The sequence below is a fragment of the Panthera pardus genome, unplaced genomic scaffold (genome assembly GCF_024362965.1).
Source record: "Panthera pardus isolate Hobbes unplaced genomic scaffold, ASM2436296v1 HiC_scaffold_4, whole genome shotgun sequence".
Taxonomy (NCBI): Eukaryota; Metazoa; Chordata; class Mammalia; order Carnivora; family Felidae; genus Panthera; species Panthera pardus.
In genome coordinates, this window is record NW_026526969.1 from 833,685 (window position 1) to 858,897 (window position 25,213).

The 25,213-nt window shown below is 40.2% G+C and overlaps 1 protein-coding gene across 2 annotated transcripts in view; it reads left to right on the forward strand.

The window, feature by feature from the left end:
* The window catches only part of TPST1 (tyrosylprotein sulfotransferase 1), a 166,774-nt gene extending 142,851 nt beyond the window's left edge, over positions 1-23,923 (forward strand). For both annotated transcript variants that reach the window (XM_019421744.2, XM_019421743.2), the window contains 3 exons: positions 18,809-18,859; positions 21,393-21,439; positions 23,364-23,923. In XM_019421744.2, the coding sequence (XP_019277289.1) occupies positions 18,809-18,859; positions 21,393-21,410 (69 nt within the window). In that variant the 3' untranslated portion in view covers positions 21,411-21,439; positions 23,364-23,923. The remainder of the gene's footprint in view (positions 1-18,808; positions 18,860-21,392; positions 21,440-23,363) is intronic.
* The last annotated feature ends 1,290 nt before the right edge of the window (positions 23,924-25,213 follow it).

Genomic DNA, 25,213 nt, shown 5'->3' on the forward strand with positions numbered 1-25,213 from the left:
AAAGAAGGGTTTTTTTTCTTTTTTAAAAAAAATTTTATATTTTTAATTTACATTTGAAAGAAGGTTTTGAGTTAAAGCAGAGATTGGTTGGCACTTTACAGCCTGCAGGGCAAATCTGGCCCGCTATCTGCCTTTGTAGATAAACTTTTATTAGAACTCACTATGCTTGTTTATTTATATATTGTCTACATCTATTTCTGCACTACAGCAACAGAATCGAGTAGTTAGGAAAGTGACTGCATAGCCTACAAAGCCTAAAATGTTTACTTGCTGGCTTTTACAGAGTGGGTTGCCAACCCCTCAGTGGAATCCTCAGTTTCAGCCCCATACACAGACTGTATATTTCTTATGCTCCACTGAGCTTTGTAAGGTTAATATATTTGTTGTGTTGAACATTGTTTTGAGCCCCTGATTTTCCCCAACTTTTTCTTACTTACAGAAGAATTTGAAGAACATCTTATACCTTTAATGTAGCTTCATTAGTTAAAATTTTGCCATATTTGCTTCATCTGTCCTCTCCATGTACATTACACATACATGCATTTTCTTCTGCTGGTGCTGCTGCTGCTGTTGACTTATTTGAAAATTACAGATATTGTGCTTCAGCATACCCCTCTAAGAGTAAGAGCATTCCACTATATAACCTACTGTTTTAAAATTTAAAGACACATGTATGGGCTTTTTGTTTGTGTGTAAGGGCTATACAACTGTCTTTCTATAGCACCTTGTTCACCTTTGTGTTCCCATTTATAAACTGTAGAAATTCTAAGTATTATCTATTGCTTACTTGTAGCCTGAATAACGAATGGCCCCCTAAAGATTTCCATGTCTTAATCCATGAAATCTGTGACTATGTTACCTTACATGGCAAAGGGGACTTTGCAGATGTAATTAAGGAATTAAAAATGTATCCTGTATTATCTGATGGGCTCAATGTAATCACAAGGGTCCTTGTAAGAGGGAGTCAAGAGAGTTAAAAGCAGAGAAGGTGATAATCAGTGAGAGAAATGTGACAGTGCCATAACTGCTGTCATTGAAGATGGCAAGGCTAAGAATTTTCACACCCAGTTTCAAAGCCATAAAGTCCTGGCTTTTTTTTTTTTTTTTTTTTTTAAACAATCCTTTCCTCAATTTCTCTCTCCTCTTGCTATATTTTACTATAATCATCAAGAAGAAATTCCATGACACCTTCAGTGTTTTGCTTGGAAATCCCCTTACTGGACCACCCAGTTCATTTGGCTCATTTTCTACTTTGTGTATAACTGCAAGTGACAGGGTTACTGAACTTTGTTTCTACATAACAAAGATCCCCCTGCCTCCAGTTTCTAATCAGATGTTCCTACCCTCCTTAAAACCTCACGGGGAGCCTCCTCAAAGTCCAAAATCTGTCAATTTCAATTCATGGCAATTTAGGCTTTTATCACTGCTCTCCTTACAGTCCTTATAGCTACCTCCTACTGCCCAGTTACAAAACTGCTACCACATTTTAAGTATTCGTGATAATAGAACCCCACTCGTGACACCAGAATCTGTTAGTTATCTCTGGCACTTTAAAATTTAGGGTAGTTAGGCACTCAAGACAGCAAACATATTCTCTCACAGTTTCTGAGGATCAGGAATCCAGGTGCATTTTAACTAGATGCCTCTGGTCTAGGCTCATCATGAGGTTGTAGTCAACACTGTCAGCCAGGGTGGCAGTCCTCTCAAGGCTCAAGGAGAAGAGGTTCCCTTTCCAAACTCACTCCTGTCACTGTTGGCAGGCCACAGGTCTCCAAATCGGTTGGGGATATCTGTTCTTTGGCACAGAGACCTTGGCGTAAGCCTATTCACGACATGCAGCTGGCTTTCCTCAGAGCAAGGAAGCAGAGAGCAAGATTCCCCAAGACAGAAGAAACAGACTTTTTTTTTACCTAATCTCAGAAATAACATGCCATCATTTTTGCCATATTCTAGTTGTTAGAAGCAAGTCACTGGGTCTAGTTCACACTTAAAGGAAGGGGATTCCACAAGTCATGAATACCAGGCAGGGAACATAGGAGCTCAGCCTCAGAGGTTGCTTAACACAGATAACAAGGCATGTGTGTCTCAGAATGTGCCACAAACACTTTCAGGGTGAAAACAACTTAGAGAAAGCTTAATATTCTCCGTAAGATCAACCCACATTCAGAATTTGGCTTCATAGAGGGGCGCCTGGGTGGCTCAGTCGGTTGAGCGTCCGACTTCAGCTCAGGTCACGATCTCACGGTCCGTGGGTTCGAGCCCCGCGTCGGGCTCTGGGCTGACGGCTCGGAGCCTGGAGCCTGCTTCCGATTCTGTGTCTCCCTCTCTCTCTGCCCCTCCCCCATTCATGTTCTCTCTGTCTCAAAAATAAATAAACATTAAAAAAAATTTTTTTTTAAAAGAATTTGGCTTCATAGAGAGTTTCTCTTATAACTTGTAAAAACTTGACTATCTGAATGAAATCTTTGAAGAGCCAGTCATTCTAGAAAGGCAAGTTTCTAGATAGATCTGTCCCATTACAGACCAAATCTTAATTAACAGTTTGGTGTAGAAGTCCTTCTCTTTTTGATCACATACTTCCTTACCTGCTTAAAGAAATTACTGATGATAATATGAAATTTTATTTCATAAAAAATCATTGTATGTGTTGTAAAGAGAAAATGCTGGCCTTCTCCATAGGATATAGAATTGTTGATCCCTTTCTTAAAGGACTCAAGGCTTTCTGTCTGCCTTTATTTATTTACTTAATGTTTATTTTTGAGAGACCTAGTAGGTGCGCATGAGTTGGGAAGACGCAGAGAGAACAAGGAGACATGGATCTGAAGCCAGTTCTGTGCCGAGAGCAGAGAGCCCGATGTTGGGCTCGAACTCACCGTGAGATCATGACCTGAGCTGAAGTCGGACACTTAATCGACTGAGCCACCCAGGCATCCTCCTGTCTGCCTTTTTATAATTTGTCTTCTTTTATTTGTCACTTCCCAGCATTGCCTGCCTGTTTGCTGTATCTAACCGCTATAGGTTGAAACCAAATAACTTAGGTTGAATAAAACTGTGTGTGAAGGAAAAGGGACCTGTGGAGGGTTGAATCTGCAGTCTGCAAGCCTTAACTGCTGCTAGCTGCTCACAGACTTTTGCTTACACCTTAATTGTAAATTGTTATATTATATATATATATATATATATATATATATATATATATATATGTATGTATATACACACACACACACACACACACATATGTGAGGCTGTCATATTAGGCTTAGATGTTCAGTTCCTAATTAATTTTATGAGAAAGCTGAAAGTGGGGTGCCTGGGTGGCTCAGTCGGTTAAGCGTCCAACTTCGGCTCAGGTCATGATCTCACGGTCCGTGAGTTCGAGCCCCACGTCTAGCTCTGTGCTGACAGCTCAGAGCCTGGAGCCTGTTTCAGATTCTGTGTCTCCCTCTCTCTGACCCTCCCCTGTTCATGCTCTGTCTCTCTCTGTCTCAAAAATAAATAAACGTTAAAAAAATTAAAAAAAAAAACAAAAACAAAAAGAAGAAAGCTGAAAGTGACCTGAGGGCAAATAATAAGAATTGTGTATTGCTTGTACTTCGGCCAATTTCCTGACCCTCCTGTTTCCCTGCTTGGGATTCTCTTTCTGCCTCTCTCTCTCTCAAAATAAATAAATAAACTTTAAAAATTAAAAAAAAAAATTCTTTTCCAGTAGTGATGTGTTCCTCTATTCAGCAATTCCATAAATACTAGTTTGCAGCCTCCAGCCATAAGATACTTACCTGGACTTCAGAGAATGTGCATACTATGGGTGTACCATCATACATGGAGAACACTGACCAAAAAAAAGCCAGCTAAGGAAGTACATCTTCATATACAGAACTCCAGTCAACTTTTTGTTGTTTTTTTTTTTTAATTTTTTTTTAGTGTTTATTTTTGACAGAGAGACAGAACATGAGTGAGGGAGGGGCAGAGAGAGAGGGAGACACAGAATCCGAAGCAGGCTCCAGGCTCCGAGCCATCAGCACAGACCCTGACGCGGGGCTCGAACTCACAGACTGTGAGATCATGACCTGAGCTGAAGTCAGACGCCCAACCAACTGAGCCACCCCAGGCACCCCTCCCGTCAACTTTTTGTTCTGGATGTTTGCAGAACTTCTCTAACATGAAAGAGAGAAATGCACTGGATGTTTGCAGAATTTCTCTAACATGAAAGAGAGAGACCAAAAGAAAGAGAAAAAGGGATCTCAGAGGAAATAAAAACAATGTAATGAGAAAAAGAAAATGTAAATGGACTATAATTAATGTTCTTGTAGAAATAAGATGAAGAAACAAGAACAAGATGGGGGTTTTTAAAAAACAACAGGAACAGAGAATTTAAAATTTTGGAAACTAAAAATATGAAAGCTGAAATTTAAAATCAGTAAAAGAATTAGAAAAACAAAGTTGAGAAAATCTCTTAGAAAGTAAAGTAAAAGGACCAGCAGATGTCTTGGAGAGAAAAAAAAAATTAGAGGCTTTATTCAGGTGGTCCAACATTTGACTAATTGGAGCAAAAGAGAAAGAGTGATGAGGAGGAAATTATTAAAGTTGTAATAAAAGGACATTTCCAGGAACAGAAGCACATGCATCTCCAGTACCACTGAGTGAAGAAAATGAGCCTCATCCAGGCACATTATCATAAAGTTATAGAACACTAGGGATAAAAAGAAAATTCTTAAAGCTTCTAGTGTGAAAACAAAGGTCACATAGAAAGGACCAGGAATTAGAAGGTATCAGCCTTGCGGGCGCCTGGGTGGCTCCGTCAGTTAAGCCTCTGACTTCAGCTCAGGTCGTGAACTTGTGGTTTATGAGTTGAAGTCTTGCATCAGGCTCTGTGCTGACAGCCTGGAACCTGCTTTGGATTCTGTCTCGCTCTCTCTCTGCCCCTCCCCACGTATGCTCTGTGTTTCTCTCTAAAATAAACACTAAAAAACTTTAAAGAAAAGAAAAAAGAGGGGCACCTGGGTGGTTCAGTTGGTTAAGTGTCCAGCTTCAGCCCAGGTCATGACTCATGGTTCATGGGTTCCAGCCCCGCGTCGGGCTCTGTGCTGACAGCTCAGAGCCTGGAGACTGCTTCAGATTCTGTGTCTCCCTCTCTTTCTGCCCCTCCTCTGCTCACACTCTCTCAAAAATGAATAAATGTTAAAAAAGAAAAGAAAGAAAAGAAAAAAGAATATAAGCCTTGTCAACCCAAACGTGGGAAGCTAGAAGACAGTGAAGCAATGCCATAATTTCAAAGAGAAAATTATTTATCTGTAATTATATAACCAGATAAACTTTCAATCAAGTATTAAGATAAAATAAAGGTATTTTCAGGGACATCTGGCTGGCTCAGTCAGTGGAGCTTGTGACTCTGGATCTTGGGGTTGTGAGTTAGATCCCCACGCTGGGTGTAAAGATTACTCAAAAATAAAATCTTAAAGACATGTGCAGACATGCAATATCACAAAAGATTTGCTTATATATGCCTTTTCAGGAGGCATACTGAGGGGTATACTCCACCAAAGATGAAGGATTAACCAAGTAAAGGGAAGACCTGGGCAAGGGAATGGGAATGAAAACCAGAGAGGTATGGAGAATATACCAGATGACAGCAAAGGAAAATTCCAAGATAGCACCTGAGCAGGAGACCTAGAGAACAAGTAGTCCAGATGGAAGTAAACCAAGTGTTTCAGAAAGGATATTTTGTGAAAGGGGAAAAAAATGGAAGAGGGAGACATAAATGCCAAGAATCATAGATTACCAAAAGCACAAGTCTCCCACTAAAGACAGTACTGCTAGGAATACATAAACTGTAAATGATGAATTGCCAGAGGCTTAGTGAATTTTTCCTCCATAGCCCCACAGGGTAAAGATAAGAGAAAAATCCCCTGGCGCTCTGACAGAGGGAAGGGAAAAGTAACCATCTTAAAATATGCTTGGGGGATACTCTCTAACAACGGCTTGCCCTCAAAGTAAACTATTTTACCAAAGTCTAAGCCACTTAGGGGAAAGGAAATACCCAGCTCCAACCCCCTCTAGTTTTTCTGTCTTACCTAAAGGGGTGGGAGGGGAAGCTGAGAAGCCCTTGTGCAGGTTCCAGCCCAGGCACACAGACTCACTAAAATACTTCGATGGAAACTATGGGGTTATAGAATAGTCTCCTCCACCCCGCAAACACACACACCCTACCACCACACCAGTCAATACCTTGTATAATGACAGTGGATTACTACTAAAAGAGCTACAATGCTCAGAGTCTGTTTTTAAAGGAAGTCTCTAGGGAAACCTCAAAACAACAAGAAGTTCAAAAACAAGGACACGTGAAGAAATTTTAGCCTCTGATAGGTACCCCTTCAACAAACAGTAAACATAGGCTGATTCCTAGCCAGGTAAGTGTAAATCCTCACACTGAAGGCATATTTACCACAGTCCCTTTTACCCAGTACATCATGTCCACTTTTTAATTAATTTTTTTCAACGTTTTTTATTTATTTTTGGGACAGAGAGAGACAGAGCATGAACGGGGGAGGGGCAGAGAGAGAGGGAGACACAGAATCGGAAACAGGCTCCAGGCTCCGAGCCATCAGCCCAGAGCCCGATGCGGGGCTCGAACTCACGGACCGCGAGATCGTGACCTGGCTGAAGTCGGACGCTTAACCGACTGCGCCACCCAGGCGCCCCACATCATGTCCACTTTTAACCAAAAGGTGACAACGTGTGCTAAAAGTCAAAAACACAGTGGAAGAGACCATAGAAAGCATTCAAACTGGATTCATACATGCCAGAGATTTTGGAATTATCATACGAGGAATTTAAAGTAACTATGATGAACGTGCTAAGGATTTTGATGGGAAAAGTTGATAACATACAAGAATACCTGGATGCAGGCACAGATAGAAACTAAGTAAGAATCTAAAGGAAATGCTAGAAGTCAAAGCCACTGTAACAGAAATGAAGAATGCTTTTGATGACTTATTGTAGACAGGACACAGCCCAGTAATGAAAAAGAATCAGCTTGCAAAACTGACATTTAAAGAGAAAAATGAATGAAAGAGAACAGACTATCGAAGAACTGTGGGGCAGTTATAAAAGACGTAATATATGTATAATAGGAATGCCAGGAGGCAAAGAAAGAAAAGGAACAAAAGAAACATTTAAAGTAGTGATGGCTGTGAATTTTCCAAAATTAATAACAGACATCAAACCATAGATCCAGAAAGCTCAGAAAACACCAAGCAGGATAAAGGCCAAAAAATCTACACGTAGGCATTATCATAGTCAAATTATGGGAAATCGAAAACAAAATCTTGAAAGAACCCAGAAGACAAAAGCACCTTACCTGTAGAGTAACAAGGATAATATTGGATTTCTCCACAGAAGCCATACAAGCAAGAAGAGAGTGGAGTGAAATATTTAAAGTGTTGAGGGTGCCTGGGTGGCTCAGTCGGTTGGGTGTCCGACTTCAGCTCAGGTCATGATCTCACACTCTGTGAGTTCGAGCCCCGCGTCGGGCTCTGTGCTGACAGCTCAGAGCCTGGAGCCTGCTTCGGATTCTGTGTCTCCCTCTCTCTCTTCCCCTCCCCTGCTCATGCTCTGTCTCTCTCTGTCTCAAAAATAAATAAAAACATTAAAAAAAATTTAAGTATTGAAAGAAAAAAGTCCACCAACCTCAGGTCTGCAACCAGCAAAATTATCCTCTGAAGGAGTAATACTTTCTCAGACAAAATTGAGGGACTTTGTCACCAATGGCCTGCTTTGTGAGAGATGATAAGCTCTTCAGAGAGAAGGAAAATAATATAGGTCAGAAATTCAGATCTAGAGGCACCTGCATGGCTCAATCGATAGAGCATCTGACTCTTGATTCCAGCTCAGGATCGAGCCCTACATAGGGTTCTGTGCTGAGCATGGAGCCTGCTTGAGATTCCCTCTCTCCCTCTCTCTCTCCCTCTGCCAGCTCCCCCGCTCACATTCTCTCTCTCTCTCTCTCTCTCTCTAAAAAAGAAAAACTCAGGTGCATAAAGGAAGAGAAGAAACGTTAGATAAGGAATAAATGGAGGTAAAATAATATCTTTAATTTTTCTCATTAATTGACCTAGCAGATAACATTTTATTTAAAATAATAGCAACAATATAGTCAGTGATTATAACTTCTAGATAAGTGAAATGAATGACAGGAATGTACAAGGGGTGGGGAGGGAGGAACTGGAAGTAATCTTATTTATTTACACTACTTGTGAGTTATTACAGTGTCATTTGAAAGTAGACTTAGATTAGTTGTAAATGTATATTGCAAGCTCTCGGATAACCACTGAAGACATTTTATTTTAACATTTATTCATTTTTGAGAGACAGAGACAGAGTGTGAGTGGGGGAGGGGCAGAGAGCGAGGGAGACACAGAATCTGAAGCAGGCTGCAGGCTCTGTCTGAGCTGTCAGCACAGAGCCCGATGTGGGGCTTGAACTCACAAACCGCGAGATCATCACCTGAGCTGAAGTCAGACACTTAAGCGACTGAGCCACCCCAGTGCCCCTGAAGACATTTTAAAAAGAAGTATAATTGACATGCTTAGAGAGGAGAGAAAATGGAATCACATAAAATGCTGAATTAAAACTAGAGAAGGTAAAAAAGAGTAGAAGCGAGAAAGTCCAAGGGCAGCAAAAAGAAAATAGTTGCAAATATCATAGATATTAAACCAATTGTGTCAGTAATCACATTAAATGTGAATGGGCTAGGGGCACCTGGGTAACTCAGTGGAGTGTGCGACTCTTGATCTCAGGGTTGTAAGTTTGTAAGTTCGAGCCCCATGTTGGGTGTAGAGATTACTTTAAAAAATATATATATGTTATATATATTTATTATAAAATATATAATATATATTATATATATCATATAAAATATATATTATATATATTATATATTATATAAAATATATATATACAAAATATATACAAAATATATAATATATATTATATATATATATGGATGGTCTAAATTAGGAGACAGATACTTCCAGAGTGCATTAAACACAAAACCCAACTATATGTTATCTACAAGTGTGTTATCTACATATAAGTTACTGCAGGTATGATACTGTGATACAAGAACTATATATTCAGTCCCCAGCTCCTAGAACAGAGCTCTTAAAACCCTTGTAGTTTCTGAGTGATAAGGGTGAAAGGAGCATCTTTTGTTATTCATAGTAAGCCCTTTTCAAGCACAACTGAGTCTAAAGAATTTTTTTTTAATGTTTATTTTTTTGAGAGAGAGACAGAGCACAAGTGGGGCAGGGGCAGAGAGAGAGGGAGACACAAAATCTGAAGCAGGCACCAGGCTCCGAGCTGTCAGCACAGAGCCCGAAGCAGGGCTCAAACTCACGAACTGTGAGATCGTGACCTGGGCCAAAGTTGGACACTTAACCAACTCAGCCACCCAGGCGCCCCAAGCACAACTGAGTTTAGATTATTGAGTTACTTTATGGGCCCTTAGATAGCTTCAAGATGGGAGCTGGTTGCCAGAGGAACCAACCATGTGCTTAGAGGCTTGGAATTTCCAGCCCTACCTTCTCTAGATGCAGCGAGGAAAGAGGGGCTGGGGACTGAGTTGATCAACCACTGGCCAATGATTTAATCAGTTGTGCCTAAATAATGGAACTTCCATTAAAACCCTAAAAGAAAACAAAGGAGTCTAGAGAGCTCCCAGGTTAGTGAACACACCCATGGACTGGAAGAGTGGTATACCCCATACTCCACAGAGACAGAACTTTTTGCCCTCAAGACCCTTCCAGACCTCATCCTACATTCCTCTTCATCTGGCTGTTTGTATCCTTTATAATAAACCAGTAATCATGAGTGAAGTGTTTCTCTGAGTTCTGGGTATTATTTGAGCAAATTATTGAACCTGAGGAGGGGATTGTGGGAAACACTACACAGGAGGCCTGGACTTGCATCCTTAACGTGTGGAGATCTGTGCTAACTCTTGAAAGTGAGGATTTCTTGGTGTGAAGAAAAACCCTACAATGGTATCAGAAGGACTGTGAGTAGAGAAAATAGTTTTCTTTTTTAAGTTTATTTTATTTACTTTTTGAGAGAGAGAGAGAGCACACAGGAGGGACAGAGAGAGAGGGGGAGAGAGTGCAGAGTCTGATGCAGAGGCTCGAACTCAATGACCATGAGATCATGACCTGAGCCAAAATCAAGAGTTGGATGCTTAACAGACTGAGCCACCCAGGCGCCCCAGTTTTCTTTTAACAAGAAATTGTAGATATAAAGACACAGATAGATTGAAAGCAAAGGGATAAATAAAAGATATACCATGATAGCACAAATAAAAGACAGCTGGAGGAGCTTTCAGACAAAGTAAAAGACACTGTTAAGAGAAGAAAAAGAAAAGCCACAGATTGGAAGAACATTTTTGCAAAACACATCTGATAAAGGACTGACGTACAAAATAAGCAAATTCTTAAATTTTAGAAACAATTCAATTAAGAAATAGGCAAAAGGGGTGTCTGGGTGGCTCAGTCGGTTAAATGTCTGACTTTGGCTCAGGTCATGATCTCATGGTTTGTGGGTTCAAAACCTGACTCGAGCTCTGTGCTGCCAGCTCGGAGCCTAGAGCCTGCTTCGGATTCTGTGTGTGTGTCTCTCTCTATCTCTGCCCCTCCCCCATTCATGCTCTGTCTCTCTCTCAAAGGTGAATAAATGTTAAAAAAAAATTTTTAATAAAAAAAATGGGCAAAAGATCTGAATGGACAATTTGACACAGAAAATATATCACTGACACAACTGAGCATATGAAAACATTGTATGTCCTTAGGGAAATGCAAATTAAAACAGGATACCGCTATACACCTACTAGAATGGCCAGAATCCAGAACACTGACAACACCCTAAGATTATGAGAATGCAGAGCAACAGGAACTCTCATGCATTGCTGGTAAGAGTGCAAAATGGTACAGCCACTTGGAAGATAGCTTGGCAAGTTTTTTTTTTAATGTTTATTTATTTATTTTGAGAGAGAGTTGGGGGAAGCAGGGAGGAGAGGGAGAATCCCAAGCAGGCTCCACCTTGTCAAGACAGAGCCGGGTGCGGGGCTCAATCTCACAAACCTCAAGATCGTGACCTGAGCCGAAATCGAGTCAGACCCTTAACTGACTGAACCACCTAGGCATCCCCTAAAATGTTTGTTTATTTAGTTTGAGAGAGAGAGAGCAAGGGAGGGGCAGAGAGAAGGAGAGAGAATCTCAAGCAGGCTCCACACTGTCAGCACAGGGCCCAGTGCTGGACTCAATATCATGAACTGTGAGATCATGACCTGAGCCAGAATCAAGAGTCGGCTGCTTAACCAGCTGAGCCACCCAGGCACCCCCAGCTTGGCAGTTTCTTATAAAACTAACCATATTCTTACTGTATCACTCAGCTGTTGCATTCCTTGGTATTTATCCAAATGAGTTGAAAACTTCTGTTCACACAAAACCTATACACAATGTTTCTAACAATTTTATTCATAATTGCCAAAACTTGTGAGCAACCAAGATGGCCTTCAGTAGGAGAATGGATAAATAAACTACTGTATGTCCAGACAATGGAACATTATTTAGTGATTAAAATAAATGAGTTATCAAGCCACAAAAAGACATAGAAGAAACTTAAATGCATGTTGCTAAATGAAGTCAATGTGACAAGACTACATACTATGTGATTCCAAGTCTATAATGTTCTGAAAAAGGCAAAACTGGGACAGTAAAAAGATTGCATGAAGGTAGGGGCAGTAAATAAGTGGAGCGGGGCAGGGGGTATGATAATGGAACTATTCTGTATCTACTGTAATAGTGGATATGTGTCATTATGGAATCATCAAAACCCATAGAAACTACAACACAAAGACCGAACCCTAGTGCAAACTAAAGACTTTAATTAATAACAGGGTATCATTCCTAGTTCATTAACTATAACACGTACCACAGTAATGCAAGATTTTAATAGGGGGAGCTGTGGGGGAGAGAGGACATATATGGGGACTTTACTTTCTGCTAGTTTTTCTATAAAGCTAAAGCTGCTCTAAAAACTATAGAGTCTACTAATTAAGAAAAAGATGAGGTTATTACTAACTCTAAGACAACAACAAATTTGTGTAAGAAAATGTAAGTAGGTGATATTTATAGTGTCACAATAATGGAAACTTACAGAATGTGACTTTAACCAAAACTTATTATGTAATTTTTGAGAGACTAGAGGAAAGGAAGTATTACTGGTCTGATATCCTCATCTCTCATAGTAGAAAGTCTGCGTAACAGAAGTTTACATCCGTGATCCAATCTGAAGGCATTTCCTCCCCTTTGGCATTCAAGTCCATCTCCTCATATATTCTACATCATCAGATTTTGCTCTCTAGTGGGATCTTTGCCATCAACAAACAAATATGCCCTTAGTTCTTCTATCTTAACACACACACACATACACAACATACTTCTTGATTCCAGTTGCCCTGCCACTGCCATTCCTTTCTTTGGTTCCCTTTACATCAAAACTGAAATTTTCTGTACTCCGTTTCCGGTTCCTCTTCATTCTCTGTCTTACATCCACTTCATTCAGAATTTTACAGCTACTATTCTATTCGTTCTTGTGAAGTTGATGGTGACTTTCATGTTGCTCTATCGAGTAGTCAATTACCATCGGAACTCCCAGCATCTTTTGATGCAATTGATTACTTCCTCCTTGATAGGTTTCCTTCACTTGGTTTTAAGGACATCACTTTTTAAGTTTTCCTTCTGTGTCATTGGTTGCTTCTTCACAGTCTTATTTGCTGGTTCTTCTTCTTCTTCCTGACCTCTGAATGTTAGAATGCCCCCATATCTCAGTCTTAAGTCCTCTGCTGTTCTTTCTCTACCCTGAGCCCCAGGCTAGCATATCAGGTATGAAGGCTTTAAATGCCATCTGTAAGTTGATAATTCTCAAATTTATATATCCCAACCCAGACTTCTATGAACTCCAGGCTATATATCCAGTGGGTGACTTGACATTTTCGTTTATTGTCTAATAGACATGTCAAGCTTAATATATCCAAAACTGAACCTACTGATCTTCCCCCTGAAAATATTCTGTAGTCAGAACATTTCTCAGCTGTGTTAATGGCAACTCCATATTTCCCGTTGGTAGTTACTTAGGCCAAAAACCTTGGAATTATCCTTGACTCCGCTCTGCTCTCTCACACCCTACATCGAGTCTGTGTAATTAGACATAATTAGAAAAATAAAAATCCACACACCCACCACTTCTCACCACCTCCTTGTCATCCTCTCCTGTCTGGATTACTACTGTAACCTCCATACTTCTATCCTTGGCCCTTGACAATGTAAACAGAGCAATTAGGATGATTCTTTTACTTTGTTTCATTTTATTTTTATTTTAGAGACAGCGTGCAAGCAGGGTTTCGAAAGGGGCAGAGGGAGAAAGAGACTCTTAAGCAGGCTCCATGCTGAGCATGGAGCTCCCAACTCTGGGCTTGATCCCATGACCCTGGGATTATGACCTGAACTGAAATCAAGAGACACTCAACCAACTGAGCCACCCAGGTGGCCTACGAAGATCCTTTTAAAATGGAAGTGAATCATGGTACCTATTAGCTTCTCATTTCACTACATTGGACAAAATACTTAATTTCTCTGTGCCTTAATTGCTTCATCTGTAAAAAGGGAGTAAATAATACCTCCCTCAAGAGATTGTGGGATTCAGTGAGATCATACATATGAAGCACTTACTTAACATTAACCTGAGACAATAATGTTTACCTGCTGTTCTTAGTATTTTATTTCCAGTGCACCCTGCAAATCAGGAGCCTACTTTTGTCTCCTCATCATTCCTTCAGGGCTTGAGGTGTGAGGGTTCTGTAGGATTGTTTGGATCTGAGTGCCTAGCTCATTGCTGTCAAGTGCAGTCCTCACTCTGTTAGTACCAGAGAATAGTATGTCCAGAAACACCATTCATTTAACCAAAGGAAATTCCATTCCTAACTTTTCTGTTTTTATAAGCAATGTGGTGCTTCATTTCTGCACTAAATGGAATTACTTTGTCAGTAAAAGTGTTCTTTTTGTCAGCACTAAAGTTTCTGTCTTTTGAAGCATTTGTTCCCTGAAGGATAATCAAAGGAGGCATCTTCCCACGTAACTTTTTGATTGAGCCTTTTATCTGATGTCTTATCCTGACCGCTTTTTGGTTTTTTATTACATTTGTGACATCATATATTCAGGGGTGTTTTTTCTCCTTTCATGCAAGCCTTACCTTTCTGGAACTGTCAGTTCCTGGAAGACACCTATAATACTTGATGTTCCCACTCCTGTTTTCTGTCATGCCTTGCTGGTTTTTACAGTGAACTAAAAAGGGAAGGGAAGATTCAACCATAAGATTTGCTAGTGGTAATAAAATACAAACAGCATATTATAATGAGACAGTGCTGGGTAGGGCCCTCTGAGCCTCACTCTGCCACTGACTAGCTATATACCCCCTGGGCTTTCAGTGAACCTCCTGCTTGAATTCTAGCAGAGGAGGCTAGCTAAAAGAGAGGAGAGTCAGTTTCTGAGTCAGAGGATATGAAGAATATAACAAAAGTTTCTTGGGGACCTAACCCACTAACTGGAAGAGGGACTGGGGCAAATCAGACTTGTTCTGGTTCAGTAAAGCAGCCAGGGCACAGACCCTAAGCCTGAGTAGCTTATGCCCCAGGGAGTTTGTGGGACACAGTTCCATGAATAGAGGAAGAAGGAAAGACACCTGGGAATCTGGTAAAAAACAAAAACAAAAGCAAACAAACAAAGAAAAAACCCCATCCTATTGGCCTGAGCCCCTGTGCTAGATATAGTGGGTGCTTGCGTGGAAGTCAGCATTAACATGCTACACACAGCTCCAGGGGCTTAAACACTTCCTACATCAGAAATCTGGAACAGTAATACAATGTTATAGTCAGTTACATCTCACTAAAATGGGGTGGGAGGGACATGGTGCAGGAAGCTGGAACAATCTATGGACTGTGGTGTTAGGGTAGAACAAACAGGACTCTTACATGCAGATACTTCAGGGAGCAGCTAGGCCCGACGGCCCCTGCCCACCCATCCTGTGACCTGGGACCATTTGAGGGTACGAAAGAGGCGATGGTAGCTTTTGAAACAGTCCTGGTAGATGCAGTGTTGTTATCTGGCACCCGCTGTATCTTCCATTGTGATGCATCTCTGAGGAAATAGCTTATCCAAATGTCTGATATTTCTGTTTTAATTTTTTTAATGTTTATTTTTGAAAGAGAAAAAGAGAGAGAGAGTGCATGAGCAGGAGAGGGGCAGAGGGAGAGAGAGAGAATCCCAAGCAGATTCCTCGCCACCAGCACAGAGCCCAACTTGACTTGAGGCTCAAACCCAGGAACCGTGAGACCATGATCTAAGCTGAAATCAAGAGTCAGACACTTAACTGACTGAGCCACCCAAGCACCCCTGATATCTCTGTTTTATTTTAGGCTTCTTAGGACTGTAGCAGAAACCCCAAAGAATGAAGCAGGTTTTAGACATTGCAGAGAAGAGGCAAAAAGTACATTGATTCTCTGAATTTCAGAGGGAATGCTACTACTTTTAGAAGTGGATCAGTCCTCACCAAGTAAAAATCCTTTAGGTCTGTGAGCTTTAGGATTCACCATTTAGAAGATTTCTTTGTGTTCTGAGGGGCTACTCAGTGACTCTCTTCCTAAGAACCATCTGTAGTTTCTTGCCATACTTTGTCAAGTTCAGCAATTACCTAACTTTGGCTACTGGAGACCTTCTTTACTTTTGATTGACACTAATAGCTCCCAGGTTTTGTTTTGTTTTGTTTTGTTTTGCTATTGCAGTGTTGAAACAAACATCTTTATATTTAAAGACTGTGTACATGTGTGTGTGTTAGCAGTAGGTTTTTAGCAATAAGTTACTGACTTAATTTGTTCAATTTTATTCTTGAAATATAACATACACAGAGAAAAGTGCACAAATCATAACTCTATAAATGATCACAAAATGAACGTAGCTTCATAGTTGCTACTCATAATATCAAGACAGAAAATTCCCAGCACCCTGGAAGCCTTTTTCATCTCCCTCCCTCCCTCCCTCCTCCCCAGAGTGAACAGTATCCTGATTCCTAACATCACGAAACTGTTTCCGCCTTTTTACAAACTTTAAAATACAGTAAAACCTTGGATTGCGAGTAACTTGTTCTGCAAGTGTTCCACAAGATGAGCAAACATTTCTAATAAATTTTAACTTGATAAACGAGCGATGTCTTGCAAACATCACATGATCACAACTGAGCCAGTGGTTCTTCTCTCTCTCTCACTGTCACTGTGGGATTGTGGGTGATCATCTCCCATGCTCAGATGCTCAGTCTCAGGCTGCAGAGTTTGGCAGAAATCAGTGATGTTTCAGAACATTGGAAGGTGCCCACAACTGGCACTAGTGTATTTTTTGCCACTTCAAAGCACCTGTGGACAGTCATTTGCTTTTCCAGACAAGAGCAGGCGTAGGAATGCTTTGGCTTCATTCTAAGTCAGGCTGCCTGCAGATCTAGACCCTTTCCAGTTACATTAAATACAGTCCATGACAAGAGCTTGGTACTGTACTGTAGTCAACATCCGTGCGAGCATATACAGTGGCCCCCGTGCAGAAAAAGATTCCATTGACCCAAGAGACAGCAGTGATTCCATTAGTGATAGTGAAAGTCGTCCTACACAATAACCCCCCTCTCCCTTGTCTCCCTCACACCAGCCACGAAGGTTTTCAAAGGTAAGCTCAGGTTAATTTGTTTATTTTTCTTTATATTTTGTATTTTCTTTATTATTTTGTATTATATTACCGTATTATAATCATTTTTATATGAATATTTTGGGGTTGTAGAACAAATCATATGAGTTTCCATTATTTCTTATGGGGAAATTTGCTTTGATATACAAGCACTTTGGATTACAAGCATGTTTCCGGAATGAATTATGCTCACAAACCAAGGTTTTACTGTATTTTAAATGGAGACATGTATATCATTTTTAGGCATCTGGCTTTTATCCCCCTTGTCATTATGTGTTGGGAACCATTGATGTTATTGTCATAGCAGTAGTTAATTTTTCTTAATTGCTACTCAGTGTATCATTATATACTACATTTATTTATTTATTCATTCTAATTGCATTGCTTGCAATGCCACCTTTGTCATAAACCAAGTATTTGTATACAGGGGTCTGTTTCTGCGTTCTTCATTCTGTTCCATCAATATATTTGTCTGTACTTGTACCAAAGCCTGCCTTTAACTTAATTATATATATATATAGAATAGAATATATATAATAATTATAGCTGTATATGTGTGTGTGTTAGCTGTATAATTGGCTTATTTATAGCTGTATAATATAGCATCTTAATAACTAGAATAAGTCCCCTACTTTGTTCTTTTCAAGATTACTTTGATTATTTTTGGCCCTATGCATTTCCTTAGAACTTTTATAATCAGTTTGAAATTACCCCTGCCCCCTCCACCCAAAATAGTATGCTAGAATTTTAGTCGGAATTCCTTTGTTGAGGAGAATGAACATCTTTACTATATTGAATCTTCCAGTCCCTGAGAATGCTATTTCTATTTATTTGGTTGTTAATTTCTCTCAATAATGTTTTATAGTTTTCTGTGTAAAGATCTTATACATCTTTGTTTAGATTTATTCTTAGGTATTTAGGGAGTTTTTTGATATTGTTATAAATGATACTGTTTTTTATTTTTATTTTTTAATGTTTATTTATTTTTAATTTTTTTTAACGTCTATTTTTGAGAGACAAAGAGCACAAGCGGGGAAGGGGCAGAGAGAGAGAGAGAGAGAGAGAGGGAGACACAGAATCCAAAGCAGGCTCTAGGCTTTGAGCGTCAGCACAGAACCTAACACAGAGCTCGAACCCATGAACCGTGAGATCATGACCTGAGCCTAAGGTGGACACTCAACGGACGGAGCCACCCAGGCGCCCCTTTAATGTTTATTTTTGAGAGAGACAGAGACAAAGTAGTAGTGGGGGAGGGGCAGAGAGAGAGGGAGACACAGAATCCAAAGCAGGCTCCAGGCTCTGAGCTGTCAGCACAGAGCCCAGTGTGGGGCTCAAACCCATGAACCATGAGATCATGACCTGAGCTGAAGTTAGATGCCTAATTGACTGAGCCACCCAGGAGCTTGTCTTTTTTTAAAATTATTTCCATACACGTAATTTTATATATTGATAAGAGTTAAGTTTTTAATTGAGATTTTTGAGGTTAAAAGTGTATGATTTCAGAATCATCTAATATTCAAAATATTATGAGGGTATAGGGTACATTAAGAAAAGCAAATTTGGAATAAATCTAGAGTTTGTAAGGGTGGAGATTTCAAAAGGAAATCAGGAGGAGTCTGTTCTTAAGGTGTGTGAATTCTGTGTTGGTTGCTTGAGAGAGATGGCCCAGGGCTTGCTTTCTCTCTCAGCTAAAATGATTGGAGCTTGGAATGTTGGGTGCTTATTTTCTTGTTCGGATACTCTGAGCCCTCCCTCTCCCAGCCAGCACTCAGGCAAAATGTAGAACAGGTGGGGCCAGAGTACATGGGAATTTCAGTTAGTCCTTCAATGCTAGCTGGTTTTGAACTGACAGGCTTCCTCCCATTCTAAAACTGACCAGGACTGAAGCAGTAAATTCATCCACCATCAAGCACTGCCAGCATCCTGAAGTGAGGATGACAGTATCTGTTTCCTTAAACTCACACTTGGCTTTGTTTTTCCAGGTCTATAAAGGAGAATTTCAGCTACCTGAATTCCTTAAAGAAAAACCTCAGGTACTGTATCTGCTTCCTCTTCTTAATGTGATAGATGAGCTCTTGTGTTGAAGTGATCTTTTTAAAGAGTGCTGTGCTGGTCATAGAAAGAGTGGCCTCTGATAATTGTTGGTTTTAACAGTCTTACTTTTTAACACAGTCTTACTTTCAGATAGCTCAGTGTCTTCCAAAATTAGGGAAATGCTTTATTGATAACTAAAATCCAAATGCTTGAGGTCACTTACAAGCTATATAGTATTCCACATATAAGGAGCCTGCCTTGGTGAATCTGCTCCAGCCTTCTGATATCTAACTTGAAATAAAAATCTACTCTGTTCTTATATACATCCATGCCTTTTAACTTGTCTTATTGAAGATTTGTGGATTCGTTATATACACATCCATCAGCCCTCAACTACAAAGCCCCCAAGTTGGGAAAGGATGGTGAGAATTTGAAGATTCGAACTTTTCCTTTTTAAAAGATTAATAAAACAGATCCAGAGTTATCCTTGTAATGTCATGCCCTCACCTAGTTGGGTTTCAGTATCATTTCTTGAGTTGAAGAGAAACAGGCATGGTTGCAGCTGACACAATGTACCTGAAGTAACCCAGAGTATCCTGCATCTGAACATCATCTGCCTTCCTATATCGTGGTGGGGGAAAAATTGTTAACTCCCTCATGAGCCCAGCAGAAGACTTCCCTTTCTAGCCTAGTGATAATATGTGTTGCCTCCAGGCTTCTGCTCTCAGTAATTAGCTTGGAATTAGGAAATGAAGACTCAGCACTGAACTTAGTTTCTAATATCTTTCCAGATATGGGTTGATGAGGGAACCATACCACCTCACAGACTGTGTGAAGTCGTGTCGCCCAGAGCAAGCCTGGAGCGAATGGGCTGGGCTCTCTAAGAAAGCTGTCTTAGACAAGAAAGAAATCCTCGTCTAATAACAGTCAGCCATGAATAGTTGATACCTTTTACTTGAGAATTTCAAACTACTTTCAAGGCATGTTCTTATTAGCATCTATTTAGTTTTAATCCACCCATGCATTCATTTTATTTATTCAACAGATGTTTACTAAATTTCTGTTATGGGGAGAAGTTGGAAAAGTCCTTAAGAGTCAGAGGAAAAAAAAAATTTTCTCAAGGAACTTCTGATCTCCCCAAAAGACTGTGACCAACTTTTGCAGACAAGGGAGCACAGGGCCCTGAGCCTAGGCTGGGCATGATGTCCCAGAAACCTGGATGGATTCATGAATAGGCCATCACTCACTTGCAGGCTGTGGCATTTAGAGCCAGAGAATAATCCAAGAGGCAAGTCTTAAAAGAATGTCAAATCCAAAGACTGTTTTGCATAAAAAGTTTGAAGGAGTCAAGAAAGGGAATTTGAGGCTAAAAGGGATACCTCTGCTTCACAGCATACTCAAAAATCATTTCCAGACAGATTATAGACCTAAATGTGACAGGCAAAAAGTAAAGTTTTAGGAGACAATAAAGGAGAACATCTTCATGACCTTAAGAGGGAAGGATTTCTTAAATCATAGAAAACACTAATCATTAATTTTAAAATGGATAACTTGGACTCCATTAAAATTGATCATATTTACTTATTATTAAAAAGCATCATAAAAAGAGCAAAAAAGTATGCCTTAAGTGGGATAAAATAATTGAAGCAAAGGACTCCTCTGTAGAATATGGAGGGTTCCTACAAATCAGTTAAAAAAAAAAAAAACTGCACAAAAGGCTTACAGGCATTTCACTCACCTTATTCTGGTTAGTTTAATGCATCATACACACATACTTAGAAAAAGGGCTGTAAAAGACTTTGACTTAACTAATCATAAATGATAAAACTGAAACCCACAGAACCCTCAGGTTTGCTATTCAGCTAAAAAGGCTCACAGAACTCTGCAAAGCACTGTATTTGCAAATATAGTTTGATTTTAAAGGATACAAATCAAGATCAGCCAAATGAAGAGACACGTAAGACCAGGCCTGGGAGGATCTCAAACACAGAGCTCTCTGCCCATTCGCCGTGGAGTCTGGGTACTTCTCCTTCCCAACAGCATGTCCATGTGTTCACCAAACAGGAAGCTCCACTGGTCTTTAGCATCCAGAGTTTTTATCGATATCTCATTACATAGATGTGGTTGATTGAATCATTGGTCATGTGATTGAATTCAATCCCAGTCAATGTCCGCTACCCAGGGGTTGGGCTGGCTCAGAGTCCCAGCTCTCTGGTGAAAGGTTTGGTCCTTCTGTGACCAGCTTCCATCCTGAGTTATGTCGTCTCAGCATAACTCAAGTATGATCCAAGGAGCTCCTGAATTAACAAAGACATTCCTGTTACCTGGGAAAATCCAAGAATTTAGCCTCCCTACCAGCAACCAGGGACAAAGGCCAGTCAAATTCTTTATTATACAACAGTTGCAGACTGAGTTCATTAGAAAATCTGTGATCAGAGCCTGCAAACTACACCTGATATTTCAGTGGGAGCAGTCACTTTTCATGCTGACCAACTTCAAGGACTTTAAAACATCTTTTGCTTCCTTTGACAGACTGAGGAAGTGGAGTAGCAGAGCCAGGAACCTCTTACATATATGAGGTGAGGGTTGGGGGACATTCCTGGGTCTTTGGGTTTCCCTGCTTAAGCTCTCTTAGGAGGAGGTGTGGCTGGGGTGGGTGGAGAGCACAGCTCTGGAGTCAGTCGGCCTGGGTTGGAATCTTGGTTCTGTGGCATTGAGCAAATTGCTTCTCTGTGTCTTACCTTCCTCATCTGTAAAATGAGGACTAATAAATAAGATTATTAATACATAAGAGAGTAGTAGTAAGAATTAACCACAATAATGTCTACAAAAAGCTTGGCACCTAGTAAGCGCTCAAATAGTGTTAGCCGTTATTTTTAATAAAAGGAGGGGCTTAAGATGATAAAAATAACATTTTCTTTTAATATGAAAGGGATCTGGAGACCATTAACCCCAATCACCTATTTGCAGATAAGGAAACTGATCCTAGAGAGAGAGCAGGTTGTTTGTCAAAGTCACATCACAGGAAGGTGAAAGCCAAGGCTTCTTCCACCACCCTGTGGTGCTTTCATTTGGAACGTGAAAAACTTTTTTAAAAATGTGATTTTTTTCTTACAGTCTTACTTGTTGTTTTATTTTTATTTATATAATAACAGTGGGTTGAGTGCATACTCTATACCAGGCATAAAGTATCAAGCATTTTGGGGCGACTGGGTGGCTCAGTCGGTTGGGCAGCCGACTTCGGCTCAGGTCACGATCTCGCGGTCCGTGAGTTCGAGCCCCGCATCGGGCTCTGGCCTGATGGCTCAGAGCCTGGAGCCTGCTTCCGATTCTGTGTCTCCCTCTCTCTCTGCCCCTCCCCCATTCATGCTCTGTCTCTCTCTGTCTCAAAAATAAATAAAACGTTAAAAAAAAAATTTAAAAAAAGTATCAAGCATTTTATATATGTAATATAGAAATGACATATTATATGACATATACTATATAATTTATATAATATGATACATTCTTTCAGGTTTCAAACCACTCTGGCAAGTAGGTGGTATTATTCCTGTTGTACTGATGAAATAATTGAGATTGAATAATTTGAATAAGAGATTTTTATGACTTGCCAGGTGTTAGTGGATAATAGACAAAAAGCACATGAACACTGCTAAGCCATGTCAAAATCATGGATGGCAGCGAGCTAGTAATATTAATGAGTTTCAGGATTTATGAATGCCTTCTTCCTGAGGAGCAAATGCTAAATGTTAGACATATACTCTATGGACTTGTATAACTGCAGTTATCAAGCCTCGGATAATTTTGTTGATCCAAGATACTTTAAAATCTATAAATTCCCTCCCTGAAATACACACACAGGGATTCGTTTATTGACCAGCTGTTTTACAAGACAGAATACAATGTCTGTTGACTTCAGCCTTCGAGTTGCCTCCACAGCATCATTTCATCCTTGCATTGCTCAGTGCGGCCTGTAGGTGCCCATATACAATGAGAGAAGGACTCAGAAGAAGCGAGGAAGACAAAGCATCTCAGAACAGATGATAGTCTTTCTTCTTGTCTTTTGAAACCTTTTGGCATTTGAATATGACAGTCACTGTGTTCTCTAAACTTCCTTTAAAGAACGTTGGTCTCCACTTTCTTACAACGAAGAGTCAGCATGTTGGACCCTGAACATGCATCCCTACCAGTGGCCCCGCAGTAGCTTCAATTGCAGATGACAGTTGCAGTCACTTAGAAATGGGCAGGAGCAGCCCTTGCTTTGGCTGCCGTCTGCTTGTTTCGCGTACCCAAGCTACTGGCAGGCATCTAAAAGCATCGCAGACTGAGGGAGAGTGTGCCTCTTTGGTCGTCCTTCTGAGGCAGCTGTTCTTGTAGTTATCTGTCCTCCTCCCTGTCTACCTGGCTCACACCAGGACCACAACTGGGAAGGAGGCAGTGTGGTGCAGGGGAGAGCAAAGCGTGACTCCACACCTATAACCAGATTCTATTTGTTTGCCCTAGGGGAGACTGCTGCCTTTTCAACAGAAGGGAATTTTCTAGGACTGGCCGTCCCCTGCTGAGATCAGTGGAGCGTATGTACCATGGCCCGCATCTCCTGTTCACTTGCCAGGCTCTCCCCACCGAGAGGGTGGGAAGTCGGTACACATTTGGGCCTTCCTGAGTGATCTGCTCCCTGAGTACAGTGCTCTTGATCCTAATTACGTGCACAACCCTGTGGATACGAAGTCCAGAGGGAACGTGTGCTTTCTGTTAAAACTGCTCTGGTCCTCGTCTTTTCTTACCAGATTCCAAACTTTTGTTTCAAGGGGAGGGTTTTAGAATGGGATTCTATAAGCAAAAATTGGGCAGTTTCATCTTGGAATAGGTTGTCTGTACATGTTCTAATGTTTTGTAGAACGCTTCCTGTTTAAATGTATTGATGTGGATAATATTAAATATCTTAATTATTTAAATAATTCATTGTATTGTTTTTGAGAAGTTGAGGAATTACCGTATACATTTACAACTTAATGACTTTTGTATTTTATTTTTCAAAATAAAAGCTTTAAATGTGTGAAGCATTCTGGTGGTTTACATGTTTTCATTACTGTGATTTCAGAGAAGCAGGAAGCCCTTATCAGAGAAGCCAACGTTTCTTCAGTTGGCTGTATTGTAGATAATCCCTCCTATGCATCAAAACTTTTTTCAATGAAGTTTTTAATTTTAATTCCAGTAGACTTAACATACAGTGTTATATTCGTTTCAGGTGTATAATACAGTGATTTGACAATTCTGTATGTTACTCAGTGCTCATTAGTGTACTCTTACCTATCTCACCCATCCCCCCACCCACGTCCCCTTTGGTAACCAGCAGTTTGTTGTCTATAGTTAGGAGTCTGTTTCTCGGTTTGTCTCTCTCTCTCTTTTTTTCCTTTGCTTATTTGTTTCTTAAATTCCACATATGAGTGAAATCACATGGTATTTGTCTTTTTATGACCCAGTTACTCTCCAGCTCCATCCTTGTTGTTGCAAATGGCAGATGATTCTTTTATATTTCTGAAAAATATTCCAATGTGTGTGTGTGTACCTCTGTGTGTATATGGATACCACGTCTCTATCCATTCATTAATTGATGAACACTTGGGCTGTTTCCATAATTTGGCCGTAGCTTATAAGTAACGCTGCAATAAATTCTGCAGAGGCTGCAGTAGTTTGCATTCTCACCAGCAGCGCAAGAGGGTTCCCCTTTCTCCACATCCTCGCCAACACCTGTTGTTTCTTGTGTTGTTAGTGTTAGCCATCCTGACACATAGATGTGAGGTGAAATCTCATCACAGCTTTGATTTGCATTTCCCTGATAATGAGTGATATTGACCATCTTTTCATGTATCTGTTGGCCATCTGAATGTCTTCTTTGGAGAAATGTCTGTTCATGTCTTCTGCCCGTTTTTAATTGGATTATTTGGTTTTTGGGTGTTGAGGTGTATCAGTTCTTTATATATTTTGGATACTACACCTTTATCAGACATGTCATTTGCAAATGTCTTCTCCCGTTCAGTAGGTTGTCTTTTAGTTTTGTTGATCGTTTCCTTCACTGTGCAGATGCTTTTTATTTTGATGAAGTCCCAATAGTTTATTTTTGCTTTTATTTCCCTTACCTCAGGAGACATATGTAGAAAAATGTTGCTATGACTCATGTCGGAGAAATCACTGCCTGTGTTCTCGTCTAGGAGTTTTATGGTTTCAGGTCTCACATTTAGGTCTTTAAAGCAGTTTGCGTTTATTTTTGTGTATGGTGTGAGGTGACCCAGTTTCATTCTTTTGCATGTGGCTGTCCAGTTTTCCCATCACCATTTGTTGAACGAGACTTT